Source organism: Apiospora aurea (genome assembly GCF_038362705.1).
Source record: "Apiospora aurea strain CBS 24483 chromosome Unknown utg000004l_segment0_segment0, whole genome shotgun sequence".
In the NCBI taxonomy this organism is placed as follows: Eukaryota; Fungi; Ascomycota; class Sordariomycetes; order Amphisphaeriales; family Apiosporaceae; genus Apiospora; species Apiospora aurea.
The window spans coordinates 2,540,385-2,566,236 of record NW_027117391.1 but is presented as its reverse complement, the minus strand read 5'-3'; the positions used below and the strand labels follow the sequence as shown (position 1 = coordinate 2,566,236).

The window sequence follows — 25,852 nt, the reverse complement described above, 5'->3', positions numbered from 1 at the left end:
TTCTGGTAGAGGGTTGGTTGTCTTTAGAAAAGTGCTTGATTGTCCAAGTATCTTTTTCCGAGCCTCAAGACACAGAAGCGTGTAAATGCGTTTGTAATATCGGCGAGAGGATGCGACCCGAGTCGATGTGTGCTTTTCGTGTCCGCAGTCTCGAAAATGTTGCAAAACCTGGCTTGATACCTCCTTCTGGCTTCCTTGCCATGTCAACCTTCGATGTGTCAAAGGTTTGCAAGATTGCATCAACTTGGTTTCCCATTACTTGGAGGTAACTAACCAAAGGAAATAGAAGATCGAAACGAATCCCGACCGCGAGAAACCTCCCCCCAGCCAGAGGCAAGACTTACGACCGATATTTGCGAGCATCCTCCGTGCAAGAGACCTAACTGTACCGACGAAACGACTGCAATCAATTTCACACGAGCTAGAAATTAGGAACCCAGATACGCCTCAGCGGCGATATTATCCGCGGACACCATGTACTCGCTTTATTTGCCATTGTTCGGCGTATAGCAAAGGGTGGGCCAGGACATACCCAAGAATATCAAGAATCTCCAAGCCCAATGTTCAAGCCACGCGAAAGCCGCCAATAAACCCGTTGCCAACACATCCAGGAATGCTCAAGATTACTTGACCTGTAGTTTTGTATTGTCGCCGTGGGACAAACAATTGGCTTGCGGCCCCTATTGCCCCGGGGGATTGTTTAAAGACAGTATCCAAGGAAGCAAAGGGAGAAGGCTTATGATTGCGCGAGATGGGACGGGATCATAGCTTCATCTCTTCAGGGCAAGACAATCTACCCAGAGGCATTGTAAAGTGCAACCATTCCATCCCGCGTGTAAAGTTTCCCTTTCGTCTCGTCTGTCAACATCGTTTTCCGTCCCATTGGACTTGCGAGTGTCCTCGTGAAGGTATGTGACGAAAGGGACGACGCTAAATGCCCTCAATGAAGGAGATACCAAACACCATGGGGCGAGAACTCGGATCGCCTTTGATGCTGGACGACATGGCAATGGGGCGTGACAGTCCATCCAGGACATTCCAAGCAGGAAACGCTTGACATATCTGGTGTCGGAATTACTCAGGAAAATGTTCTACCCATTATTTCGGCATACGATCCTTGTCATACAGAATGGGGTTGGGCTCACAAGGTCTGTGGTTCCATGTTCTGGGTAGAGTAGACTAACTAGGCCAACGCGACATTCTGACGGTCTTCGAGTCATCATCGTAGGTTGGCCAAGGATAAATGAGTTGATTATGATTGAGAGTATGACGGAACCTGTTACCGATAGCAGCCATTTAGATACATGCAACGTCGATGACAGCCGGAGGGAGAACGGGTGACAGGGTCCCAAAGGCAAGGCGTCGGTGAACAGCAGACACTCACAGTCACGACTGTTGACTGAAGGCGGAAGAAAATGACAGAAACGCCCGAGCATGAACGAAACCGGACCCTCGATTCTTGGTTGATCGTGATTTTGAAAGTATTCTTCGTACAGGTGACGCCGAGTCCTGGCCGTCGTCACTGTGCTCGAAACATATTCTTCGTAGCAGGGGTAACTTGACTTTCAGCAAGCGACAACATGTACGCTTACCACAATACGAAGACCCATCAACCTATTGGCAATGAGGAACTTATACAGTAGCCAATATCACCAGCCGATACCTGTGCTAAGCATCAACATTCTATGTTTGACATCCGTAAACTTCCCAGACAAGCAAGAGGGCAATGTACTTAAGCGTGCTTTGACGCACCGCGACCAAAGCAGGGGGCCGCATCGACCCATGATCACATGCTCAAAGTGCAACATCCACAGATCCATGCTCGCCATCTCCCCACGCAGGATCCACGGATCTGGATTAGCACATGGGGCACCCCGACATTAGCATCAGGGGCGCACACAGGTACTAATACAACTGAGCAAGGGCTCAGTGGCATCGGCACGAGCCGTGGACCAAGCTTTTCATCGTGCATTCATTAGCGTTGCCTCTCTGTCAGATCCGACATGGAACCTTTGCCGGATCAGACACAGAACGGGCCGGAATCACTGACCAGCAAGTGGATGAAAGCGGACCTATGCCTGTACGAGGTTGCCGAGCCCGTGGTGGAGATGGCATCGTCTTTTAGCCCATTACGCACGAAGCCGCGGCACAAGGAGAATCAGTGTCGGTGCAGGTCAAAATCTTCTATAACTGCTCTTGGCGTGTGCCATTGGACTGCACATCAGTCGTATAAAAGACATGCTAAAGCGCAGACGCCTCTAGCAAACTTCTGACAACATCCTCTACCCCTGATCTGTCCCTCCCCGCTTCCTATCATTGCTCGTCTATCGTCGGGAATGGATGTAATTACACATGAGACCGACAAATAAAAATCATGTCCCCAATCAGCAAACACCCGCGCCGTCAAGCCTAATATCTACATCCACATGAAGCGTTACACCATGATGCTTAGAACGAAGCTACCGACACAGCAATTGCTTGCAGGTCTGTGTGGGAAATGGAAACAACCACCTCCTTGACACCGGCCTTCTCGGCGGCAGATTTGGCATCCCCGTGCAGCTGTGAACAACTGGTTAACATCATCGATCGGAATATGGGACAGCAAAGGCTCAACTTACAGTGACGGTCGGAACACCGTTCTCATTGGGAAGCACCTCGATGTCCTTCAGGGCTGCGCCTCCACCCTGGCTGCGAACACCCAGACTCTTGAACACGGCCTCCTTTGCACTCCAGCGACCGGCAAAGGAGCTTTGCGGGCTGGGTGATTTGCGGCAGTATGCAATTTCCTGCTCGGTGAAGTTGCGCTCGACAAAGGTCTCGTTGTCAATGTTGATGGCTGAAATGTCCTCAACATCAACACCGTGTTTCTGACCCTTGTTCATCGGGAGAGCACGGGCCATGGTCTCTGTAAGAGCCTGCGTCGTGCTCTTCGACACCGAGGTCTGGGCAGCAAGTGCCGCCTTCTTGGCAAAGTCCGCCGCAAACACTAGACCGGCCGACTTCTTGTCCTCGGACACGCGAGCTTCGGGGTTGAGAAGCACGGAGCTGAGCTGGTCTTCGGTGTAAGGAGCGTGGGCCTTGGCCTGGAACAGCGAGTTGTTGATCATGCCGTTGTGGAAGTGGCGGTAGGTCTTCTTCTGGCGCGCGGCAAGCTTCTTGCAGTAGGCATCATACGTTGCTTCGTCCAGGGTGGCGTACAAGTATCGGGGGTGGATACCAATGGCTTGGGCGCCTTTCTGTCCGAAACCGAACGAAGTAACGGAGAAAGCCTTGACGCCGTCTGTCTGAATGCTGCGGCTTGGGTAAACAATCAGATCAAACTGCTCCATGATGGGGTCAACGTTGTCCGCATTTCGGTTGCCAGGGACCAATCCAGTGTTGAGAACTTGCAAACATCCGTTCATCATCCAAGCACCAGCGGCACCCTTGGGATGACCAGTGAGGTATTTCTGGAAGATACCAAGAACGGCGTTGCCCTTCTTGCGGCCAAGATGGCGAAGTTGCTGGCAAATGACGGAAGACTCGTTCTTGTCGTTGGCCTTGGTGGAAGTGCCATGGAACGAGGCAACATCCAGGTCATCAATGGTAAGACCCCAGGTAGCCAAGGCTCCACGAAGAGGAGCGATGCTGGTGTCTTGTTTCCAGAAGTTGTTGCCGAAGCTTCGGAGTGCCTCCTTCTCTTCACGGATGGCTTCCTTCTCAATGTGCTGGACTCGACTTTCCAGGTACTCCTTCTCATCGAATGGCTCGCCTGCAGACTTCATGGCCTCAACCTCCTGGTGAATGTACTGCATCTCCCACTCCTTTCGGTCTTGGATCTGGTTCTTGCGCTGCTGAATCTGTCTACGGCGGTATTCGATATCCAGCAGGGGCGAAGGGAATTTACGAGCGGTCTCGCGGGCAGTAGTGAGGACACCTTGGCCAGGAGCGGGAACGGAACGTCCGATCTTGTCGCTGGCAGTGGTCGTGAGAGCCAGGATACCATAGATGGGCACACCCATGTCAAGGGCGAGCTGGGCAGTCATGATGATCTGGACACCAGAACCTTGAGACTCCATGAATCCGTTACGGGTAGTGGTGGTAGGTCGCGACATCTCTTGAGGTGTACGCCCGTGGGCAAACTCATCAACAGCATTGCTGGTTGCCTTCATGTTGGCGAATTCGTAAGATCCCTCCTCGCCGAAATCATCGAAGCCACCGACAAGGCACACACGTGCCTTACCTTCCATGATTGTCTCGTAACCAATGTCAACCGACTCTACCGCAGTAGCGCAAGCACCGACGGGAGTCTTGATGGGACCGGAGGACGACAGAAGCAACATGTTGACCCACGCAGACATGGTGTTGATGAAGGACTCTTGGAGAATATCATTCTGAACGGGCTTGTCCAGGAAGCGGTCACGGTGCATGCCACGCAGAGCACCCGCACCACCCATACCCGAACCAATGCAGTTGCCCACTTCAGAAGTGTGGACATACTTGTAAAATTCGTAGGGGTCGGTGATACCGGATGAGAGAAGAGCCTCGGCGACTGAGACAAGGACAAAGAGTGTGACGGGATCGACCTGAGAGATGATGTCCTCAGGGACACCGTACTTCTTGGCATCCCAGCCGGTGGGGATTTGACCAGCGACGAGACGATCGAATCGAAGAGCCTTGGGGATCCAGAGTGTGGCACCCTTTCGCATGCGAACAATGTACTCGCCACTGTCCGGGATCTCAAAGATTTCGGCCTTGTCACCATGCTGGCGCTTGAACTCCTCAGCGGTCTCCTTCGAAGACTCGAATGGCTCGAGGTCCTCCTCGATGACAACCTCATGAAGGAGTTCCTTGTTGTTGGGGTCGTATCCATCGAAGAGCTCAGGCTCAATGAGACGAATACCAGAGTGCTCCAGTATGTGCTTCTCGTACTTCTGCTTGATGTCCTTGTCATCGACAGGCTCACCGGACTTGGCATCAACCCAGCCTGAGTATTGCTTGCCCTTGATAGGACCATTGTGGTTCTTGATGAGACCCATAATCCAAGCCATCTCAACACAGCCCTCGAGGGAGAACTCTCCGTACGCCTCCATCTCCCATCTGGTTCGCGAGTTACCCCATGGGCCAACCTCGGCGAAACCGGTAACGACAACGACCTTGTCAAGATCGACCATCCCCTTCAGCTTATCATGGAGGGGAGCCACATCTTGCTTCCAGTCTGGCAGGTTCGGGAAGTCAAACTTCAGGTTGGCGCGTGGCTCGATGACCTTCTTCTTGTAGAGGGCTTCGCTCTCATCACCATTGACAATCTTGTTCTCGATGGCCGTCTCCTTCGTCACGGCGCGTCGAACTTCACTAGTACTGGTGATGCTGGCGCGCTCCCGGCCCATCAGCTTGTTGAGCTTCTTCAAGAATTGAAGGCCGCCGTTGAGATCAGCAAAGACAGGCTGGTGCTGGCAGAGATCAACAATCTGGGGGGACATGAGACCAAGCAGGTTGAAAGCCATTTCCTGCTGGGAGAAAGTGCGTGCACCTTCGAGTTCGACGCTCTCAGCAACAACATTGTTGCCAGACATAAGACCCGTACCGCGAGTCCAGCCGATGACAGCACCGCAAATAGTGAGGTAGCTGGCCCAATCCTCGGATCGCCATCGGTTGAACAGGGTCTCAAGACCAAGCTTGGACTCGGAATATAGACCATCGCTTCCAAACGTACCATGGTTTGGCGACAAGGGCAGTACAACCTGGGCAGGTCGAGTTTCGAAGCCCCTCTCGATCTTCTGGGACTTCACACAGCCAAGTAAGCGCAAGAGGTTGGTCAACATGATACGATGTGCGAGTTCCGATTTAGAGTCAATGTTGTCAATCTGGCGGCCCTGCTCCGAAATGGCGGCGAAGGGGACGATGTAGTCCAGATCCCAGCCAAGACCCTTCTTGGTGTCATAGATGTAGTCGACAAGAGCTTCCACATCCTGCTTGCTACCTTGGTTGAAAGGCACAACGACCAACTGGGAACCTCGAGCACCGAACTTTGCATACATGGCCTGGTAATACTCCGTAACTTCACGAGAGAAGCGACTAGTGGTTACGATAACCTTGGCGCCACCGCTGATGAGGCCTTGCAAGACTTCAGCACCGATCGAACCGGCACCCGCACCAGTCATGAGCACGTATTTGCCCTCATAACTGACACCATCCTTGGCGGCAACTTCCAAGCAGTCCAGGAAAACCTTGGTGAGCTTTCTGTCATATTCCCAACCAGTGAGCTCATCAAAGCTCTTGAGGTGCAGGAAAGGAATGGTCTCGGTTTTGCCCTTGTTGGTGGAAGCGGCGGTGGTTGCCTTCATACCAGTCTTCTTGGCAAGGCCAAGAGACTTGCCATTCTCTCTGGGCAAGATCTGGCTCTCGTTCATTGCCAAGGACTGGCGGAGGTTGTTGGTCAGTGATTTGATCTCAGCCTGAGCTGTCTTGGCCATGGTCTGCTGGGCCTTAATCAGTTTCACGAGACGGGTGAAGTCATGTTGCACCCGTGAGCGGTTGCCATATTCTGTAAGCTTTCCGCCATCGGCCATTTGCTTGACATAGTGTTCAAGCTTGCGGCAGCTATGCCGGGGAACTTCCTCGTACTTGATGTTGCCATGGTTGTCAACGGTGGTGTGCGGGCCAGTGGGGATAGCAACATCCTTGTAAACAGGAGGGACATTCAAGACGTCTCTGCAGTTCTCAATGAGCTGTTGACCGAGCTCCTTGGCAAGCTTGTAGGTCTCGCCACGCTCAGTGGGACAGTTGTCAATGTGATACTGCATGAACTCAAGCAGCAGGGGATTCGACTTGCTCATGATGCGGATGCACTGACTGACGATCTCGCGATCGACAACCTGAAGTCTTCCGAAGATAATGTCATAGAACATGTGAAGAGCGTCTTGACGTGCCCAGTTCCAGGCAGAGTCGTATGTGCGAGCCTTCAGAGGGCTGAAGACAGGCTCGATACCAGCGGCGTAGAAGTCACCGTGCTCGGCCGACCAGAGATCGAGCTGGGCTTGCAAAACCTTCGAAGACTCTTGTGATACCTGTGCGGCCTTTTCGCCGGCGCGGAGATCCATTTTCAGGTATCTCGCCAGAAGCTCAAGCTGTTGCTTGAACAGCGCACGCTGATCCTTGGTAAGAGCGTCGATGGCTGCGGGGTCCATCATCATGCCACCACCGCCTCCGGCAGCAGGGCCGGCCGCTGCGGCAGTGGACAGGCTGATGCCAGCGTTGGTAGCATACTTCTGCGCGACATCATCCAGGAATGCCTTGGCGTCGTTCTCAGCGCCCAGACGTGCTGAAGGCTCCATGGTGATAGCCAGCAGTAGAGCACCATCTTGTCGTCCAGGGCCAAGACCCCATCGTGTCTCGAGATACTTGCGAGCAGATGTGATGTTGAAACCTCCTGGCATCTTGGAAGAAACGAGTCGGGCAATTAGGGCTAATGATTGTTTACCAAGCTGGCCATTAAAGGTCGCCTGCATAACAGCACCGAGTTCGTCAAGTGGTGTATCCTCGGGTTTCTCAGGCGTTGAGCCAAACTCCTTGCCCAGATCACCGAGGATTTCGTTCTGTAGCGTAGACTTGCCTGTTCGAGAAAGTCAGCAATTTGTAGGTAAGACTTTGGGAGGTTGTTCTGCCGAGATCACTTACCACTAACAAGGTCCTTGATTGCTTTGCTCAAGGGAATCTCAAGGAACGGCTTCTTGAGCTTCTGCGCTATTAAGGCTCTGACGATATCAAGAGCTTGGACGGGAGCATCTGGGACAGACGCAGCTGGGCCGGCGCTCGCCGGAGCTGGGGCAGCCGCTGCGGGTGCGGCAGATGGAGAGGCGGCAGCGGGAGCAGCTCCGCCGCTGGAGCTGGAGCTTTCAGCTGCAGGCTCCGGCTCTTCCTCAATCGGGTCTACGTCGTAGTAGATCTCTTTTGCGTCCTTGTTGTAGCACAGGATTTGTCTTTGAACCGACTTTGCGGCGTCAAACGCCTCGTACTTGGATGCAAGGGTTCGCTTGGCCATCACTCCGAGGGTATCTGCGGGGCCGACCTCGACGATCCGCTCGGCCGTCTTCTCAGCCAGGAAGACATCTTGTGTTTCGATCCATCTCACTGGCGAGGCGAACTGGTAGGCGAGAAGCTCGACTAGGAGGGTGTGAGCAAGCTCCTGCTCGACTTCGGGACGCATCTTGGGCGGCGTGGCTGGGTTCGGTGGGAGAGAGGGTGAAAACCTCTATAGAAGGGTCTCTGTAGCTTGAGAGACGAGCGCTCTCCTATTTCGAGACGCCACGGGTATCTCGTCTATTGGTATAGTGTCTCGTGGCAAATGTCGTGCAGGCGTGAGGGTATGTAGAAGTGGTTGAGAGTAGATCGGGAGGTTGACAGTTTTTGGCTGTCCCTGTGGCTAACCTCGACTTGAAACTATTACAATTGAATTAACAAAGAGTCAAGATGGGAAAGCACCGCTGAGCTCGTATGGCAGGCAAGCAACAGAGGGTAATTGGGGAGAATGAGGCTGGGAGGACTCCAGGCGAGCTGCTGCGGAGGGAAGGGAAGGTGGGTGAATATGAGCAAGGCTTGGGTTTTGCGTACTGTCTGTATCGTGCAATAGAGAGGCGGTTCCAACGCCCCTGCCAGATCAATAATACCACTGGAATTGACAAACCCACTCAAGAATTGCGGTCTCAAAAAAAAAAAGTGACTGCGAGGGAGCGCACCTCTACGTACCGCACTCCATGGTTTTCTACGACAGGCCGTCCAAGACAAAGTGGGATGGATACATGTAGACAGGGACTGGGGATATGCCGGGATGGGCGCCGTCTAGAGGGGTGTAGCTTGAAGTTCCGCGTGTTTTCCCAAATGTTGAACACGCAAAAATTGGCTGGTGTGGCCGCTAGTTTGGGTACCTGTTCTGACGCCAGAGCGCCGCCGGACTGCAAGTACCTCGCAGATCTGAGCGGCCAATGCGACCTGCCAATTGATGTGTAGAATATGCAGGCCTTCTTGCTGCGTGCATGACGACCCCTACAATGCTGTTTCTCGTTTTCTTACCATTACCAGATTATCCCGAGGCTATCTCCTTACTTTTATTTTCTGCTCTGGATCGTATGTTTTGTTGCTTCCCATGTTGCGGCCTCCAAGACTTCCAAATTGCTCACAGGCAAGCATGGATGCATGCAGCAGACACGCTTGTAAAGATTCCCACCACCGGCGACTAAACCAGCATGAAGAACATCGAACCCTCTGTTTCTAGATTGACTCTCCACTTGTGTGACACCACTTTCCTCTCAACCAACTTGATGCGTCTAAACCACAGTAGGGATAGCGGCTTCCAAGAAGTCCCCTCCCTCCCCCACAGAGTCTCATCCCATCTATTTTCAATGGTCTTGGCTTCTGCCCTTGTTGGCCTTGGTGAAAGCTGAGGACCCCTTCTGCCCAGAGAGTTTCGGCCGAAGTCTTGACAGTCCCAAAATAACAAGATTCAGCAGCGTGCCTGGCGGAGGGAAGGAGTCCTTGAAGGCGCAACAACTTGTTCTGCATGCTCTGTGTCGCTTCTCGCTATGCAGTCACCCCTGTGAAGCACGAGCATCGTGGCCAAAATGGAGCGGCGTTCCTGACAACTCATCGAGAAGTGAACGAAGCCGTCACCGTCTCTCTCCGAGTCCGACCCCTATCGTCGGGCCCACCTAGAGACTCAAATTCCTCAACTTAATGCGGGTCCCATCCGTTCTCCCGGTGGATGCAACTGCCAATGGCTTCGTACCAGCTACTTTGGCATTACCCTCGCGATCATTGGTTCCTGAATCAGCCCGAGAGATCACGCAGCAATTGGTTGAACTATTCGAGAGCAGAATGGTCGAGTTATACTATACACATAGCATAGAGTCTATGTGAAGTGAATATACTAAATCACCCACAGCGAGTCTCGATCTTGGCACAAGGGCTTAGCTTTGCTATCGGGACGCAGACATTGATTGAGAAAAAGCTACATGCATATTGAGACATGCAACTAGGTACCTGTCTGTTCAATACAGCGTCGGATATTGAAGTCTTTGCCGGTGTTTTGTTGGCATACACAGCATGGATTTGTTTCCGAGAACGACCATCTGACGCAGGCTTCGACATCATTGAGCATTATCATGCGGGGGATTCTCTATAATAAGTAATTCAATCGACAGGATACCCCTCCAACGACCCCCATCCGTGCCTCCTGCATGACCAGCTTGGCTCGCGCTCAAGGTAGGTGCACACACCCGAGATCCTTCAATGTTTGTATTATAGCTAGGTCAACCACAACACTCGAGCCGCAAGGAGATCTTGAGATTTTTAGAACAACATAACAATTCGAACCTGGGTACATTTTCTGTCAGATTTCATGAGTGACGATACCACTGTCGTCTAGTCTAGAATAATAAATAAAATCTAATAGAATAGGCACATGACATCAATATATCTGGATCACCTCCGTTGTATTGCATCCAAGATCGGGTTCGTGAGCTCCTCGCAGAATGTGGTTTTAATTAACCTTACTTCCGAGCCGCCGTCTGATCCGAAGATGGTGGCTAAGGTTTACGCACTGTTTTATCTGGATCAAGATCAATTGGACAGAGTGGTCTGACGCCATGGAAGTTCGCCTTTCGGGATTGTCGCCAGCAGACAGTTGTAGGTACTGTAGATATTGGCGGGTCTATTTTCGCTACCTACCTAATGTTTCAAGTGTGGCATATGGCAGCATACGGCGATGCATTATAGGCAGGCTGGGATACCCACTCACATCGTTGAAAACCCCAAACATGGAAGAATGATGAGAGTTGGGATTGATGATGTGCAACATGTTCGCATGGTGCCCCAACGTTGAACGAACAGGTGCCATGGGTGCCAAGGGTGCAATGCACCGACAGCCCCCCTGCGGCGTACCTAGCAGACGACGTACATGGCTGCTTTGCAAGAACTCGAGGCAGAATGACATGCGTCTGGTGGGATGGATATGCCACGCGTTGAGACCGCCCAGCCAGGTATGTGCATTACCAAGTCAAGGCCCAATGAATGCCCCGTTGACGCCCCCCAAGGTAGGTAAGATGTCGGCGGACGGGCGGCCGGCGGGCGCAATACTCGCCGAAACGCTCGGGTGGCTTCTGTAGAACAACAACAACAACAACAAGATTGCCGTCCAGTATGCCCGCCGTCCGCCAGAGTTTCGTTCAATCGCTCAAACTCAACCTTGTGATGCAGTCAGGGTCTTCGTCCAAGTGGGGTGCCATGCGGGCGTATAAGAGGGCTGGGCGGCGACTAACTGGCTGGAGATTGACATCCATCCATTGGGGGGTAGCTGGGGGGAGGTACCGGATACTTCAATCCTCCGTGCAACCCTCCCACCCTCCCACCCTCCTGCTCCAACCTGCCCCTCCCCCTGTCGTGGATCTGGGCTAGAGCTGCACATAGCTTCCCTGTCCGGTACAAGTCCCCAACAAGAAGTCGAAATTTTTGGCGAGGCAGACAGCTTCCCGCCGCCGGCCACAAGACGAAAAAAAAAAAAAAAAAAGTTGATACGTTGAGCAGGGACAGGCGGGCATGGGCGACGCACCAAGGCCATTGGGTAATGCTCGTCGACTAGAGCAGGAAGTAGCTAGGCGTGTAGCCAAGTAAAAGTAGACACTTGCTCCATTCAAATGAAATGGTAATGGGGTTCCTGCGCTGCTACGGCCGCTGACGAATGGATCTTTCAATAATCAACTCGCTCAATTGAAGTGTGTGGATGGGAATGGGCAAACCGTCTCTTGTTGCTCCTTCCAGATCATTGACTCCGGGCAAGCTTTGAAACCCGCCCATCACCGTCCTTTTGACAGAAGTGATCCCATCCTTCACCTCTCCGTCCCGCAACCACTTTTCCTTCCCTTCAAGCAAACTTCATCTTCGGAAGATCTCCATTCTTCTTCCCATTCACGACGCAAATCGCCGTCCGGTCTAAAATACCCCTCCTCTACGCCCGCTGCGTAGACTCCTCACGACCATTCTCATCATCCATTGCTGATTGTTTGGACGCTATTGCCCGTCTATATTGCAAAGCAACTTAATACTGCCCATCGCTGGGAGAAGCTATCTGCCTCCTGCTCTTGGCTGAGTTCACGGAGACATCCACAAGTAAGTTCGCTGCCACGTGCTCGCTTTCTGTGCTCCCCTCCCCACGACACCAAATCTGACTTGGTTGATGTGTAGGCGTGTTCGAAGACCGTCCGAATCTCCCACCCAGAAACCCCGTACAGCCATTCGCCATGTACGGTACCGCAACCGGCCCCCAGACGGGCGTTTCTACCCCTAGATCCAGTTCCAACCTCCGCCCCCTCACACTTACCCATGGATCTCTCGAGACCTCCTTCTTGGTACCCACCGGCATTCACTACTATGCTCACCAATTGAAGGAGCGCTTTACTGCTACATTACCCCCTGCAACAGATGAGCTGGCTCAGGATGACGAGCCTTCCTCAATACCCGAGCTGGTTGCAAGATACATGGGCTTTGTGGCCCATGAAGTCGAAGAGGGCGAGGATGACGGCCAAGGGTCGTACGAAGAGGTGCTCAAGCTCGCGCTGAACGAGTTCGAGCGTGTTTTCCTCCGTAGCAACGATGTTCACGCTTTGGCCAGAACCCTCCCTGGTATCCCAGAAAAGCAAATTGCTGTTGTGCGGTGCTATTTTGCTGCCCGCTCCACAGCGAACAGAGTCATCCGGCCACACGACTCGGCCCTTCTGAGAGCAGCCGATGAGGAGGAGGCGAAGCTGTACAACATCTTTGGCGGCCAGGGCAACATTGTCGAGTACTTCGACGAATTGCGTGAGGTTTACGAGACGTATCCCTCCTTTGTTGGTGACCTCGTCTCAACATCAGCAGAGCTCTTGCAGACTCTTTCCCGAGACCCAAAGGCTGAAAAGCTGTATGCTAAGGGACTCGATGTCATGACATGGCTTCACAACCCCGATACGACGCCGGATGGCGACTACCTGATTTCGGCGCCTGTCAGTCTGCCTTTGATTGGTTTGGTCCAGCTTTGTCACTATATGGTTTTGGGCAAGGGTCTTGGACTCCACCCGGGCATTCTGCGAGATCGCTTCAGCGGTGCCACTGGTCACTCCCAGGGCATTGTCGTGGCTGCTGCTACTGCCGCTGCGAGCGACTGGGAATCATTTGACAAGGTCTCCAAGGATGCTCTGACAATTCTCTTCTGGATTGGAGCTCGCAGCCAGCAGGTCTTCCCTCGAACCTCCCTTACCCCGAAGGTGCTGCAAGACTCGGATGAGAATGGTGAGGGTGAACCTACCCCCATGCTTAGCATTCGTGATCTTCCCCAAAGCGAAGTGCAGAAGCACATTGACGCTACCAACCAGTACCTGCCCGAAGACAGACATATCTCTATCTCCCTCATCAACAGTCCGCGGAACATGGTCGTGACTGGTCCTCCGATCTCTCTCTACGGTCTTAATCTGCAACTTCGCAAGGTTAAGGCTCCCACCGGGCTTGACCAGAATCGAATCCCTCACACAGAACGAAAAGTTCGCTTTGTGAACCGCTTCCTCCCAATCACGGCCCCTTTCCACAGCCAATACCTCGCCAATGCCACCAAGCTGATTGATGAGGACCTCAAGAACATTGAGATCGACTCCAAGTCTCTTGGCATTCCCGTGTTCAACACATGTACCGGTAAGGATCTGCGGGAGGAGGTACAAGGTGATATTGTTCCTTCTTTGATCCGAATGATCACCCGTGATCCTGTCAACTGGGAAACTGCCACTGTTTTCCCAGGTGCCACTCACATCTTGGACTTCGGCCCCGGAGGCATTTCCGGTCTCGGAATTCTTACCAGCCGTAACAAAGAAGGCACCGGCGTGAGGGTCATTCTCGCTGGTAGCTTGAGCGGAACGATCCCAGAGGTTGGGTACAAGCCTGAGCTGTTCGATCGTGATGAGGAGAATGCCATTGTGTACGCCGCCGACTGGGTGAAGGAATATGGCCCCAGGTTGATCAAGACCTCCGCGGGTCAAACCTTTGTCGACACCAAGATGAGTCGTCTCCTCGGTCTTCCTCCCCTGATGGTCTCTGGTATGACACCAACGACTGTCCCGTGGGACTTTGTCGCCGCTACGATGAATGCTGGTTATCAGATCGAGTTGGCCGGTGGCGGTTACTTCGCTCCTAAGATGATGACCGAAGCATTTGCCAAGATCGAAAAGGCCATTCCTGCTGGAAGAGGAATCACAGTCAACCTGATTTACGTCAACCCTCGCGCGATGGGCTGGCAGATCCCGCTCATTGGCCGACTCAGGGCTGAGGGTATTCCCATTGAGGGTCTTACAATCGGCGCCGGTGTTCCCTCGCTTGAGGTCGCCCAAGAGTACATTGATACGCTTGGCCTGAAGCACATCGCCTTCAAACCTGGCTCCATGGAAGCTATTCAGAATGTCATCAACATTGCCAAAGCCAACCCTACCTTCCCTGTCGTCCTGCAATGGACTGGCGGACGTGGTGGTGGCCACCACTCGTTCGAAGATTTCCACACACCAATCCTTCAGATGTACGGACGTATCCGTCGCTACGACAACATCATTCTCGTCGCTGGTAGTGGGTTTGGTGGTGCCGAGGACACCTATCCCTACATTACTGGACAATGGTCCAAGAAGTACGGATACCCGCCTATGCCATTCGACGGTTGCTTGTTCGGTAGCCGCATGATGGTTGCAAAGGAGGCCCACACCAGCAAGGCCGCCAAGCAAGCCATCATTGATGCGCCAGGTCTTGACGATGACCAGTGGGAGAAGACCTACAAGGGCCCAGCCGGTGGTGTGATCACGGTTCGGTCAGAAATGGGTGAGCCTATCCACAAACTCGCTACCCGTGGCGTCAAATTCTGGGCGGAAATGGACCAGAAGATTTTCAGCCTCCCCAAGGAGAAGCGAGTTGCAGAACTTAAGAAGAACCGCGACTACATCATCAAGAAACTCAATGACGATTGCCAGAAGGTATGGTTTGGCCAGAACTCCGCAGGCCAGACTGTGGACTTGGAGGACATGACCTACGCTGAAGTAGTACGACGATTGGTAGAGCTGTGCTACGTGAAGCACCAGTCTCGCTGGATTGACCCTTCATACATGAAGTTGGTTGGCGACTTCATCCACAGAGTCGAAGAGCGCTTCACTTCGTCGACCGGACAGATGTCGATGCTGCAGAACTACTCTGACCTCAAGCAGCCCTTTGAGACCATTGACAGGATCCTTGCCAGATACCCAGAGGCTGAGACTCAGATCATTAACGCCCAGGATGTGCAGCATTTCCTCATGCTGTGTCAGCGACCAGCCCAAAAGCCCACGACATTTGTCCCTGCATTGGATGAAAACTTCGAATTCTTCTTCAAGAAGGACTCGCTGTGGCAATCCGAGGATCTTGACGCCGTCATTGACCAGGATGTCGGCAGAACATGCATTCTCCAGGGACCGACTGCTGTCAAATACTCGACCGTTATCGATGAACCAATCAAGGACATTCTGGATGGTATCCACAACGCCCACATTGCCAGTCTCACCAAGGACTTCTACAATGGGAAGCCGGAGACCATCCCGACCGTCGAGTACTTCGGTGGCAAGCTGATTGACGCCGGCATTCCGTTGGACATTGAGGGCTTGACTGTCTCCTACGACGACAACAAAAACACCTACCGTCTCTCCAACTCTCCCACGGCTGCTTTGCCATCCTTGGATGCATGGTTGACTCTCCTAGCTGGCCCCAAACGCTCATGGCGCCATGCTCTCTTCATGTCAGAGGTTTTGGTCCAGGGCCAGAAATATCAGACCAACCCGATGAGACGCATCTTCGCTCCTCACCGTGGGCTTTTTGTGGAGATCTCGTACCCAAACAACCCTAGCAAGACTTCCATTGTTGTTAAGGAGCAGCCCAGACACAACCAATACGTCGATGTCATTGAGGTCAAGTTCGATGGCAAGAACAAGATCGTGGTCAACATGATCAAGGACACGACAGCTCTTGGAAAGCCAGTCGCTCTGCCTCTGCGCTTCACCTACCACCCTGATGCCGGCTACGCGCCTATCCGTGAATACATGGATGACCGTAACGACCGCATCAAGGAGTTCTACTGGCGTGCATGGTTCGGCGACGACAAGCTCGACCTCGATGCTCCCGTCACCGGCAAGTTCGATGGTGGAAGCGCGACTATCACGAGTCAGGACATCAATGACTTTGTGCACGCTGTTGGCAACACCGGCGAAGCTTTCGTTGATCGCCCTGGCAAGGTCGTCTATGCCCCCATGGACTTTGCCATCGTCGTTGGGTGGAAGGCCATCACCAAGCCCATTTTCCCACGCAAGATTGACGGAGACCTCCTCAAGCTTGTCCATCTTTCCAACGGTTTCCGTATGATGCCTGGTGCCGAGCCTCTCAAGAAGGGCGATGTTGTTAGCACGACCGCGCAGGTTAACGCCATCATCAACCAGGATTCTGGTAAGATGGTCGAAGTTTGCGGCACCATCACCCGTGACGGTGAGCCCGTCATGGAAGTGACTTCGCAGTTCCTCTACCGTGGTGCCTACACCGATTTCGAGAACACTTTCCAGCGCAAAATTGAGACACCGATGCAGGTTCATCTTGCTACGGCCAAGGATGTCGCTGTCCTGAAATCGAAGGAGTGGTTCGTCTTCGAGCAGAATGAGAATCTCGTTGGCAAGACTCTTGTCTTCCGTCTCCAGAGTCTTATCAAGTTCAAGAACAAGGCAGTCTTCAGCAGCGTCGAGACTCGGGGCCAAGTCCTTCTTGAGCGTCCCAGCAAGCAGATTGACCAGGTGGCTTCCGTTGAATACGTGGCTGGCGAGTCTCACGGCAACCCTGTGATTGACTATCTCGAACGACATGGATCGTCGATCGAGCAGCCTGTGCATTTCGAGAACCCCATCCCGCTGAGTGGTAAGACGCCTTTGCAGCTCAAGGCCCCTGCTTCCAACGAGACCTACGCCAAGGTTTCCGGGGACTACAACCCTATCCACGTGTCCCGCGTGTTCTCCAGCTATGCCAACCTCCCGGGAACCATCACCCACGGAATGTACTCGAGTGCATCTGTGCGCAGTTTGGTCGAAACCTGGGCTGCCGAGAACAACGTTGGCCGAGTACGTAGTTTCCATGCTTCTCTTGTTGGTATGGTACTTCCCAACGATGATATCGAGGTGAAGTTGCAACACGTGGCCATGATTGGTGGCCGTAAGATCATCAAGGTCGAAGTCAGCAACAAGGAGACTGAGGAGAAGGTTCTTCTCGGTGAAGCCGAGGTCGAACAACCCGTGACGGCTTACGTCTTCACTGGTCAGGGTTCTCAGGAACAGGGTATGGGTATGGAGTTGTACGACAGCAGTCCTGTTGCCAAGGAGGTATGGGACAGAGCCGACAAGTACCTTTTGGACAACTATGGTAAGTCACGTCCAACGCTATCTACTTATGGCCGTTTTCTAACATTAATCCAGGCTTCTCTATTACCCACATTGTCCGAAACAACCCCAAGGAGTTCACCGTACATTTCGGAGGACCCAAGGGTAAGGCCATCCGCCAGAAGTACATGGACATGAAGTTCGAGACTGTTGCCCAAGATGGCAGTACCAAGTCGGAGAAGATTTTCAAGGAGATCTCGGAAAAGACCACGTCTTACACCTACCGGTCGCCCCAGGGTCTGCTTTCCGCCACGCAATTCACGCAGCCCGCCCTCACCTTGATGGAGAAGGCCAGCTTTGAAGACATGAAGGCCAAGGGTCTTGTTCCCCGCGACAGCACTTTCGCCGGACATTCGTTGGGCGAGTACTCTGCCCTCGCAGCACTTGCTGACGTGATGCCGATTGAGTCTCTGGTGTCGGTTGTTTTCTACCGAGGCTTGACCATGCAGGTCGCTGTGGAGCGTGACGCCGACGGGCGCTCCAACTACTCGATGTGCGCCGTCAACCCTAGCCGCATCTCCAAGTCGTTTGACGAAGAGGCCCTGCGGTTCGTTGTGGGCAACATCGCGGAGAAGACGGGCTGGCTTCTCGAGATTGTCAACTACAACATTGCCAACATGCAGTACGTTTGTGCTGGTGATCTGCGAGCGCTTGACACGCTTGGTGCGGTGATGAACTACCTCAAGATCCAGAAGATCGACATTGTCGACCTCAAGAAGAGCTTGAGCCCCGAGGAGGTCAAGCAGCACTTGGTGGAGATCATCGACGGGTGCGCGAAGCAGACCGAGGCCAAGCCCAAGCCGCTGGAGCTGGAGAGAGGATTCGCGACGATTCCGCTCCGGGAATTGACGTGCCCTTCCACTCGACGTTCTTGCGGTCGGGCGTGAAGCCGTTCCGAAGCTTCCTGAACACGCAGATTAAGAAGACGAGCATTGATCCGGCGAAGTTGATTGGCAAGTACATTCCCAACGTGACGGCTCGTCCCTTCGAGCTCAGCAAGGAGTACTTTGAGAACGTGTACGCCTTGACCAGCTCTCCCAACATCAAGGCGATCCTGCAGAAGTGGGACTCGTACCAGGATGACAATGCCGTCAACGTGACGGGTGGCGAGGAGAACAAGGAGGGCAAGGAGGTGTAGGAGGTAGCCTAGGGCGGCAGTGGCTATATACTATGGATGAATAACGATTGGAATGTGCCGATTAGAAGACGAGGATGGCAAAGGACATCGATAACGGGATGGGAAAGGGAAGAAATAACGACTGCCCATGTATATGTATAGAAGTTTCGGCGCTAGCTGTGATTTTGGGACGGGAGAAGATGGCGATTGCTACTTGGGCGACTGCAAGATTTCGGTAGATTAGCCAAAAAAAAAAAAAAAAAGAGTGGCGCAATGGTGTCGCATAATAGAAGTTTGATGGATAATTCACTTATGATACACAGTATCTTGGCTTTGGCTTGTGCGTGCATACCTACCTACCCTCCTTTCGAACCTATGCATCAGGACTTTTTTTGTTGTTGTTGTCATGTGTGTTACGTACATGTGCTGGCAGGTCCAATTGCGGTGTGGCTGTATTCGTAGGTAGCGATGCAAACGGTGGGCGGCAGCGGCCGAAGGTTAGTGTTAGTGGTTACAGCAGGCGAGGGACCAAAGGCGGAGTGTGCCAAGCGCCGGGTACTTGAGACGTGCAGGCCAGCTAAGACTGCGAACGGTTGAGGAGTCAAGGAGTCAGTCAATGCAGGAACCAAGCCAGAACGCTGGGGAGATAAGACAGGCAGTCAGTCAGTCAGAGCCGCTGGTATAAAGAAAAGGACAGCGACGTCGTCAAATCACTCTCGTTCACCACCCGTCACTGCTTTGGAATCCGGGTTTGGACGAGTTTGGACATCAAACACGGCTGCTTCACGTTAATGGGCTTCTTTGCGTGTCCAGAAGTTGAATCTCTCATCCACTCGGGCTTCGCTCCGCTATTCCAGCGACGGCTGATTACCAGCTGCCCGAAACGTGCTTCTCCCTCGGACACATTTCCCAAAAAGGGGGAGGGGGCCTTTTTCGTCACATACTTCAAATAGTTGATGGTCAATATGGCGCCGCCCGCGCTGCACAAGAACCAGCTCTTCGTGGGCACATTCGTCCACAGTAAATCGCTCAATCAACTAGACTATCTGCACGATGCCGCTGTTGCTGTCGATACGTCGGGCAAGATTGTGGCCATTGAGCCGCGATGCGGCCATCAGGGGAAAGCCGTCGAGACGATGTGTTCGAAGCTGGGCTGGGAGGCGGCCGAAGTGCAGGTGCAGGCCTGCAACGAGGGACGCTTTTTCTTTCCGGGCTTCATAGGTAAGAGAGATGACATGCGGGAAGACCCCGGTCCTCACGTGCTCTTCATTGTACCTTGCAAGTCTATACGAGACGACGATGGCTGACCGGCAACACCACCAGATACGCACATACATGCACCGCAGTACCCCAACGCCGGCGTCTTCGGCAGCTCGACCCTGCTGGACTGGCTCAACAAGTACACCTTCCCCATGGAGGCGTCCCTGGCCGCGCTGCCCCGGGCCCGCCGCGTCTACGGCCAGGTCGTGCGCCGCACCCTGTCGCACGGCACCACCGCGGCCGCCTACTACGCCACCATCGACGTCGCCGCCACCAACCTGCTGGCCGACCTCTGCCTCGCCGCGGGACAGCGCGCCTTCGTCGGCCGCGTCTGCATGGACCGCCTCGCGCCTGACTACTACGTCGACGAGGGCGGGCCCGCCGCCGTCCTGGCCCGCACCCGCGAGACCGTCGACCATATGCGCCGCATCGACCCCGCCGGCGACCTCGTCGCCCCCATCCTAACCCCGCGCTTCGCCCCCGCCTGCACGCCCGAGACCATGGCGGCGCTGGGCGCGCTGGCCCGGGCCGAGGACCTGCGCGTCCAGACGCACATTTCCGAAAACGTCGGCGAGATCGCCCTCGTGCGCGAGCTCTTCCCCGACGCCGCCGACTACGCCTCCGTCTACGACGGCTTCGGCCTGCTGACGCCCCGCACCGTCCTCGCCCACGCCGTGCACCTGAGCGAGGCCGAGGCGGCCCTCGTGCGCGACCGCGGCGCCAAGGTCGCCCACTGCCCCTGCTCCAACTCGGCCCTGACGAGCGGCGAGTGCCGCGTGCGCTGGCTGCTGGACCGCGGCGTCGACGTCGGACTGGGGACCGACGTCAGCGGCGGCTACTCGGCCAGCGTCCTCGAGGCCGCGCGCCTCGCCTGCGTCGTGTCGCGCCACCTGTCCATGCCCTACAACGCCCAGGGCGACTGCTCGCGCGCGCCCTCCAAGATCGACGACGCGGAGCGCGAGCGCGCCAAGCTGAGCGTCGAGGAGGCCCTCCATCTCGCCACGCGCGGCGGCGCCACTGTCCTCGGACTCGAGCGCAAGGTCGGCGGGTTCGAGGTCGGCATGGAGTGGGACGCGCAGCTGATCGGCCTGAACATGGTCCACGACGACGACGGCAGTGACGCCGCCGGGACCCGAGCCGAAAAGAACGGCGTTGCTGGTCTCGATGGACTGGTCAACGCCATCACCGACGACGGCAACGTAGACATCTTCGGCTGGGAGACCTGGGACGAGCGCATCGCCAAGTGGGTGTACAACGGCGACGACCGGAATACCAAGATGGTCTGGGTCAAGGGACGGCTGGTACACCAACGCCCCTCTTTGTCTTCGTCGTAATCGGGGAGCCAATTTGGTTCGAAGACATGCGCGATGGTATGCATCGGTTGGTATTACAAGGAAATAGACGAGAAAACGGAGTCTAAAGAAGAGAGTGGGATCATGTCATCATATTACGCGTACTTGGAGGGCACGTCTTCGTCATCTTCCTTCCAGTTTCGGTATCATGAATAATAGAGGTAGAGATAGATAGATAGCTGCGGAGCTGCTGGGTATCGACATCATACAAGGCACCTACACGCGCAACAGTGTTTACTTAGATTCGTTGCACAAGCTACATAGCACTATTGCACGACATCATGCAATGGGAGAGAATGCTAGCAATTGTCAATGAATTTGGCTCTCAATGTCATCAATAACATAGCTAGCTACCATGCATCATTTCCTTCACCTGGTCCTACCATCCGATCGAACTAGGAATCTCTAGCTAGGGTATACTATTACAAATCATCGCATAATTGTACTTGAAGTATCAAGAACCTATGTCCTTTCTTTAGTGCCGACGCCCTTCTGTACATGCCATGCGCCTGTGTAGTTGTGTAAAACAAAACGCCACTTTGTGTCTTCGTTCTCATACTCCTTCCTTGTAAAGGTCTGCATCGACATGCTTGCTCGTTCGGGTACAAGCCTGTCGGGCTACTTCGTCAATGGATACTATTCGACCGAAGCCTAGTTGCCAGAATGGCCGCGGCTCAACAAGTCAAATATCGACGGTTCCTCTCCATAGCTAGGTCCATAACCAGGTACGTTCGGTCGATGGCTTGAATACGCCCCGGCATTAGCAGAAGCACCGGCACTGCCGTAACTGGTGTTTGCTGTGTTACTATTGTAACCAGCGTGGTTGGAGCTGCTAGCGCTTGCCGCCGGGAAGCCGTACCAGGTCTGATTGCTTTGGCCTTGTTGTGATTGAGCTGCGTTCTGTGATTGATAAGAACTGTACCCCGGCTGCTGGGACTGGCTGTAAGCAGCTTGAGGGGCCTGTCGGGCAGCCGAACGCGTTCCGTACGGACTCGTCGAAGTCGGTTGCGCATTTGGCATGTTGTAGGAATGTGTGGCATCTGATCGAGAGCCTCGCGCTTGAGTAGACGTCCACTGGTTAGAGTTGCTGCTGTTCGCAGCGCCATAGTTGCTGGCATCATTGGCAGTGGTATTGGCATCAGCAGCGCCACCGCTTCTCGAATAGTCATACGATGGTGTCGCGTACGAACTGGCTGCTGTTGATGTATTTTGTGGTTGATAGGAATTAGTGCCGTATGAGCTCTGTGCAGTAGCATCGCCGGCTGTAGTGGTATTGGGATACTGGGCATTGCTCGTGTTATAACGACCATACGTATCGTACCCAGACGATGTGGTGGAGGTATCAGCGTGGCCATAAGCGCTGCTTGGGGTATTAAAGGATGTAGGAATCTGTGGTGGCGGGACAGGAGTCTGCGTGACCGGAGTATTGGTCTGTGATCTATGTCCCTGTCGTGATTGCGTTCTTGCAGTAGGCTTTCTGGTCGTTTGAAAGGGTGACCTGGTCACCGCTGACACGTGAGGGGTTTGCTGGTGCGTTGCTGTCTGTGAAAGCGTCACGGCGGCTTGCATGGTGTCCGGACTTGGATGGGCATGAGACTGAGACTGGGCTTGGGCTTCATATCCGGATTTGCGGGACTTGGGCCATTGCTTCGCAGCCTGCGCTTGCGAGAAATTTGGTGATCTGGTTGTGTCTTGCGCGACAGCAGCTGGGGAATTTGAGGCATTGTTCCATCCTGGTGAACGACCCATATTTGCAGCTGCATTTCCAGAGTCTGTGCGCTGATGCTGGGTAACAGGGCCCGTAGGGAGGCTACGTCTATTCATGTTTCGAGAACTCTGTTGAGCAGGTGGAGGCTGGGCAACAGGTGGAGGCTGAGAGTACGCCGGTGGTGGTTGGCTGGGCTGAGTGGCAGATGGAAAAGACAGGGATGGAGAGGCCTGTGACGTGTCTCTTTGAAACTGTGAGGATGGGAATGTCAGGTTGGCCATAGCCTGATGGGCATGCCGCGCGGCTTCTGAACTATCTGCATCGGAGTAGGTCCCGCCGCTGTTTGATGAATAATAATTAGTATTCATGGTCGGAGGTGCGGCGGGCTGTGGCTGTTCAATTGGGCCTGACAAGATGTTCGGATCCGGTATGAACTCGTCATTGTCCGGATCCATGACTGGAGCTGGAGCAACTGGAGCAGCTTGCTGGACTGCTTGCATTGGCCTGGGTACCGGTACTGGTGTGATCTGTACTGGATGAACAATATGCGGTGGCTCAATTTGCTCCGCTTGTTCAATCTGTTCTGGTTCCCCAGCGTCTTCCTCCTCTTCAGCTTGGACATCCGTATCGGGATCAACATTGTCTGCTGACTTTGCTGGTTTCTCCGATTTTCTCCGTGGGCGCGGAGGCAAGTAAACACAGGTCTCTCCAGCCTCCTGGCATACAGAACAAACCGGATGCTCTTTTGTGCATTTCACTTTCCGATTCTTGCAAGTGTCGCAGGCCCCGCGAGTTCTTCTCTGGCTGGGCGGCTTCAATGTCATGGTTGTGGTTTCCATTCCGCCATTCTCTGCAGTGCCGGGCTCAACAGCCCGGGAGGCCGCCGCGCCATCTGCACTTTCAACTGCGGCATCTGACTTCCTCTTGCGCCCCTTTCTCTTCGTAGGTGTTTCTGTGTCGCCAGACGTAGCTGGAGCGGGTCCCGGTGCGGAAGCAGCAGCTACATCCGGAGTACCCTGAGCTGGGGTAGTGTTTGTTGAAGTAGCTGGTTGGTCCTTCTCATCAGGGTGTACGATTCTCAGACGCTCCGCGCCGTACTTCGCGAGCATCTCAAGAGAGAGCTCCTGCAGATGAGGTGCCTGGTTAGAGAAGATATTCATCTGTTCCTCGGAAAGTGTCGAGGGGTCGATCCCCTTTCCTGACAGCATTTCAACCGCCAGTTCCCTCCGTCTCGCAGCTTCTGCCGCAGGAATGTTTAGGAATGGCGTTGCAGACGCGGCGCCGGCATTTGCAGAGCCCTGTGCCGGATTTGAAGTATTCTGAGCAGGTGTATTTGTCTCCTCAGTTGCGGCTTCGCCAGTGCCTGTGTTGTCTGCTGCTTTGCTCTTCCTTTTGCCCTTTTTCTTCGGCGCACCTTCCTCACCCTCAGCAGGCGGCGGCCGCTTCGCTTTGGTTGACTTGTTTCCAACGTGGTTACCGTTGGGAACAGGCGGAGGAGGCACCACCGGAGCAAGAAGATCTGCCAGCTCGGCGACGGTCTTGTGTAGCGGAGTGTGGTCGTACTTGATAATTATGGCTCTGCTGGTTCTCGAGAACATGATAGATACACTGCCGCGGCAGTCAAAGGCAGGCCGGCCCATATTGACGGGGTCTTGGCCGCCTGGACCGCTCCACGCAGCAATGGGCAGCCTTCCTGTGCTCTTAGCATTCTGGCGATTCCACGCCTGCAGGGAGTTATTGCACTGGTAGGTGAAGTCCCAGCCCTGTGCACCTCTCACCACCTTGCGCACATTCCAAGAACTTCCGTCAACCTCGCCAATAGCGCCTATAATGTGTTTTGCGACCATTCGCTGCAGGACTGGGTCGTCGGTCGGTTGGTTCATAATGGTCTCGGATGCGTTCAAACTCCGCGTAACTGGTGCTTGCAGATGATGCACCGGATCTTCGCCCTCGGCGACTTCGGGCTCAACGACGATATTGAAAACTGCATTGTGTCGGATGTCGAAGGATGTTGATATGTGTTCGGCGCGTGTGTCGGTACGTCGCGCGACGTAGTTGCCCAGCGAATGGCACACGTCCTCGATTCTGTTGCAGACGTTACTGTTGCTGTTGTTTTCGGCCCGAGCAGACTGCCCAATACTGCTCAGAAGGGCGTCCATGGTGGCGGTCACAGCCAATGAAGCAGCATGGGGGTCAAGAGTCGCGTGTCGCGACCAGTTCTACGCGCCCCGGAGTGAAGTGACCTGGATAGCCGCGAGGATGGAGTACCCGAATAAGTTTGGTGGAGTAGTTTCTTGCAGATGGAGAGCTGGGTCCGTGCGTCGTTGTGCTTGTGTCTGTCTGTGTGCTTCGCTGACAGGCACCAGGAAATGTGAGTACCTATTACCCACTCGAACGTGAATGAAGAGTTGGCCGGAGGAGGTATTGGTAAATGGCGGCAGTGGGTAGAACTGTGACTCCCGTCCTGATTAAAGTATGGATTCGCATGTATGTACATACCAGGTAACCTTGTCAGGCAGGTATGGCTGCGAGCTGGAGGTTTGGGTGTTTTCTGTTGCAGCAGTTGCACCTGAGGTGATAAAATTGCACTTGCTCTTTCCCAAGTTGTTGGTAGTACCCCATCGCATCGCATCGCGGGGCTCCCAAGTGCTAACTCAGTCAACCCTTCCCCAGCCCAACAATAACAGGTAGGATATATCAAGTGTTATGTCTCTCTCAGATTGCCCAATACATCAATCATTTGAAAATGTGTGCAAGTATGAACATGCAGGTGGGAGAAGGAAGTGCCAAAGTTCTCCTCTGGGCGCGAATGGGATAATCACTGCTCGCTCCTTCCATTTCTGAGACGCAAGCTAGAACACAAGACACAATGAGTCGTAAGACTGCCGATGGCATATTTGATTTGCACTAGGTGTAGACAGCAGCCATGCGTGCCACA

The 25,852-nt window shown here is 54.0% G+C and overlaps 4 protein-coding genes across 4 annotated transcripts; 2 read left to right on the top strand and 2 right to left on the bottom strand.

The window, feature by feature from the left end:
- Positions 1 to 2,448: 2,448 nt before the first annotated feature.
- PG986_005574 (fatty acid synthase subunit alpha) lies at positions 2,449 to 8,188 on the bottom strand (the record flags this gene model as incomplete). Its single annotated transcript, XM_066841796.1, has 3 exons — positions 2,449 to 2,559; positions 2,619 to 7,594; positions 7,660 to 8,188. The coding sequence occupies 3 exons, from the start codon at positions 8,186 to 8,188 to the stop codon at positions 2,449 to 2,451; spliced, it is 5,616 nt and encodes a 1,871-aa protein (XP_066701658.1).
- Positions 8,189 to 12,272: 4,084 nt separating this feature from the next.
- PG986_005573 (fatty acid synthase subunit beta) lies at positions 12,273 to 18,615 on the top strand (the record flags this gene model as incomplete). Its single annotated transcript, XM_066841795.1, has 3 exons — positions 12,273 to 17,460; positions 17,514 to 18,246; positions 18,297 to 18,615. 3 exons carry the CDS (start codon positions 12,273 to 12,275, stop codon positions 18,613 to 18,615), a joined length of 6,240 nt encoding a protein of 2,079 aa, XP_066701657.1.
- Positions 18,616 to 19,559: 944 nt separating this feature from the next.
- On the top strand, positions 19,560 to 21,188 carry PG986_005572 (Guanine deaminase; the record flags this gene model as incomplete). The annotated part of the gene is made up of 2 exons (XM_066841794.1): positions 19,560 to 19,815; positions 19,918 to 21,188. 2 exons carry the CDS (start codon positions 19,560 to 19,562, stop codon positions 21,186 to 21,188), a joined length of 1,527 nt encoding a protein of 508 aa, XP_066701656.1.
- A 669-nt stretch (positions 21,189 to 21,857) lies between these two features.
- Positions 21,858 to 25,073, bottom strand: PG986_005571 (uncharacterized protein; the record flags this gene model as incomplete). The annotated part of the gene is made up of 1 exon (XM_066841793.1): positions 21,858 to 25,073. The coding sequence occupies one exon, from the start codon at positions 25,071 to 25,073 to the stop codon at positions 21,858 to 21,860; it is 3,216 nt and encodes a 1,071-aa protein (XP_066701655.1).
- Between the last annotated feature and the right edge of the window lie 779 nt (positions 25,074 to 25,852).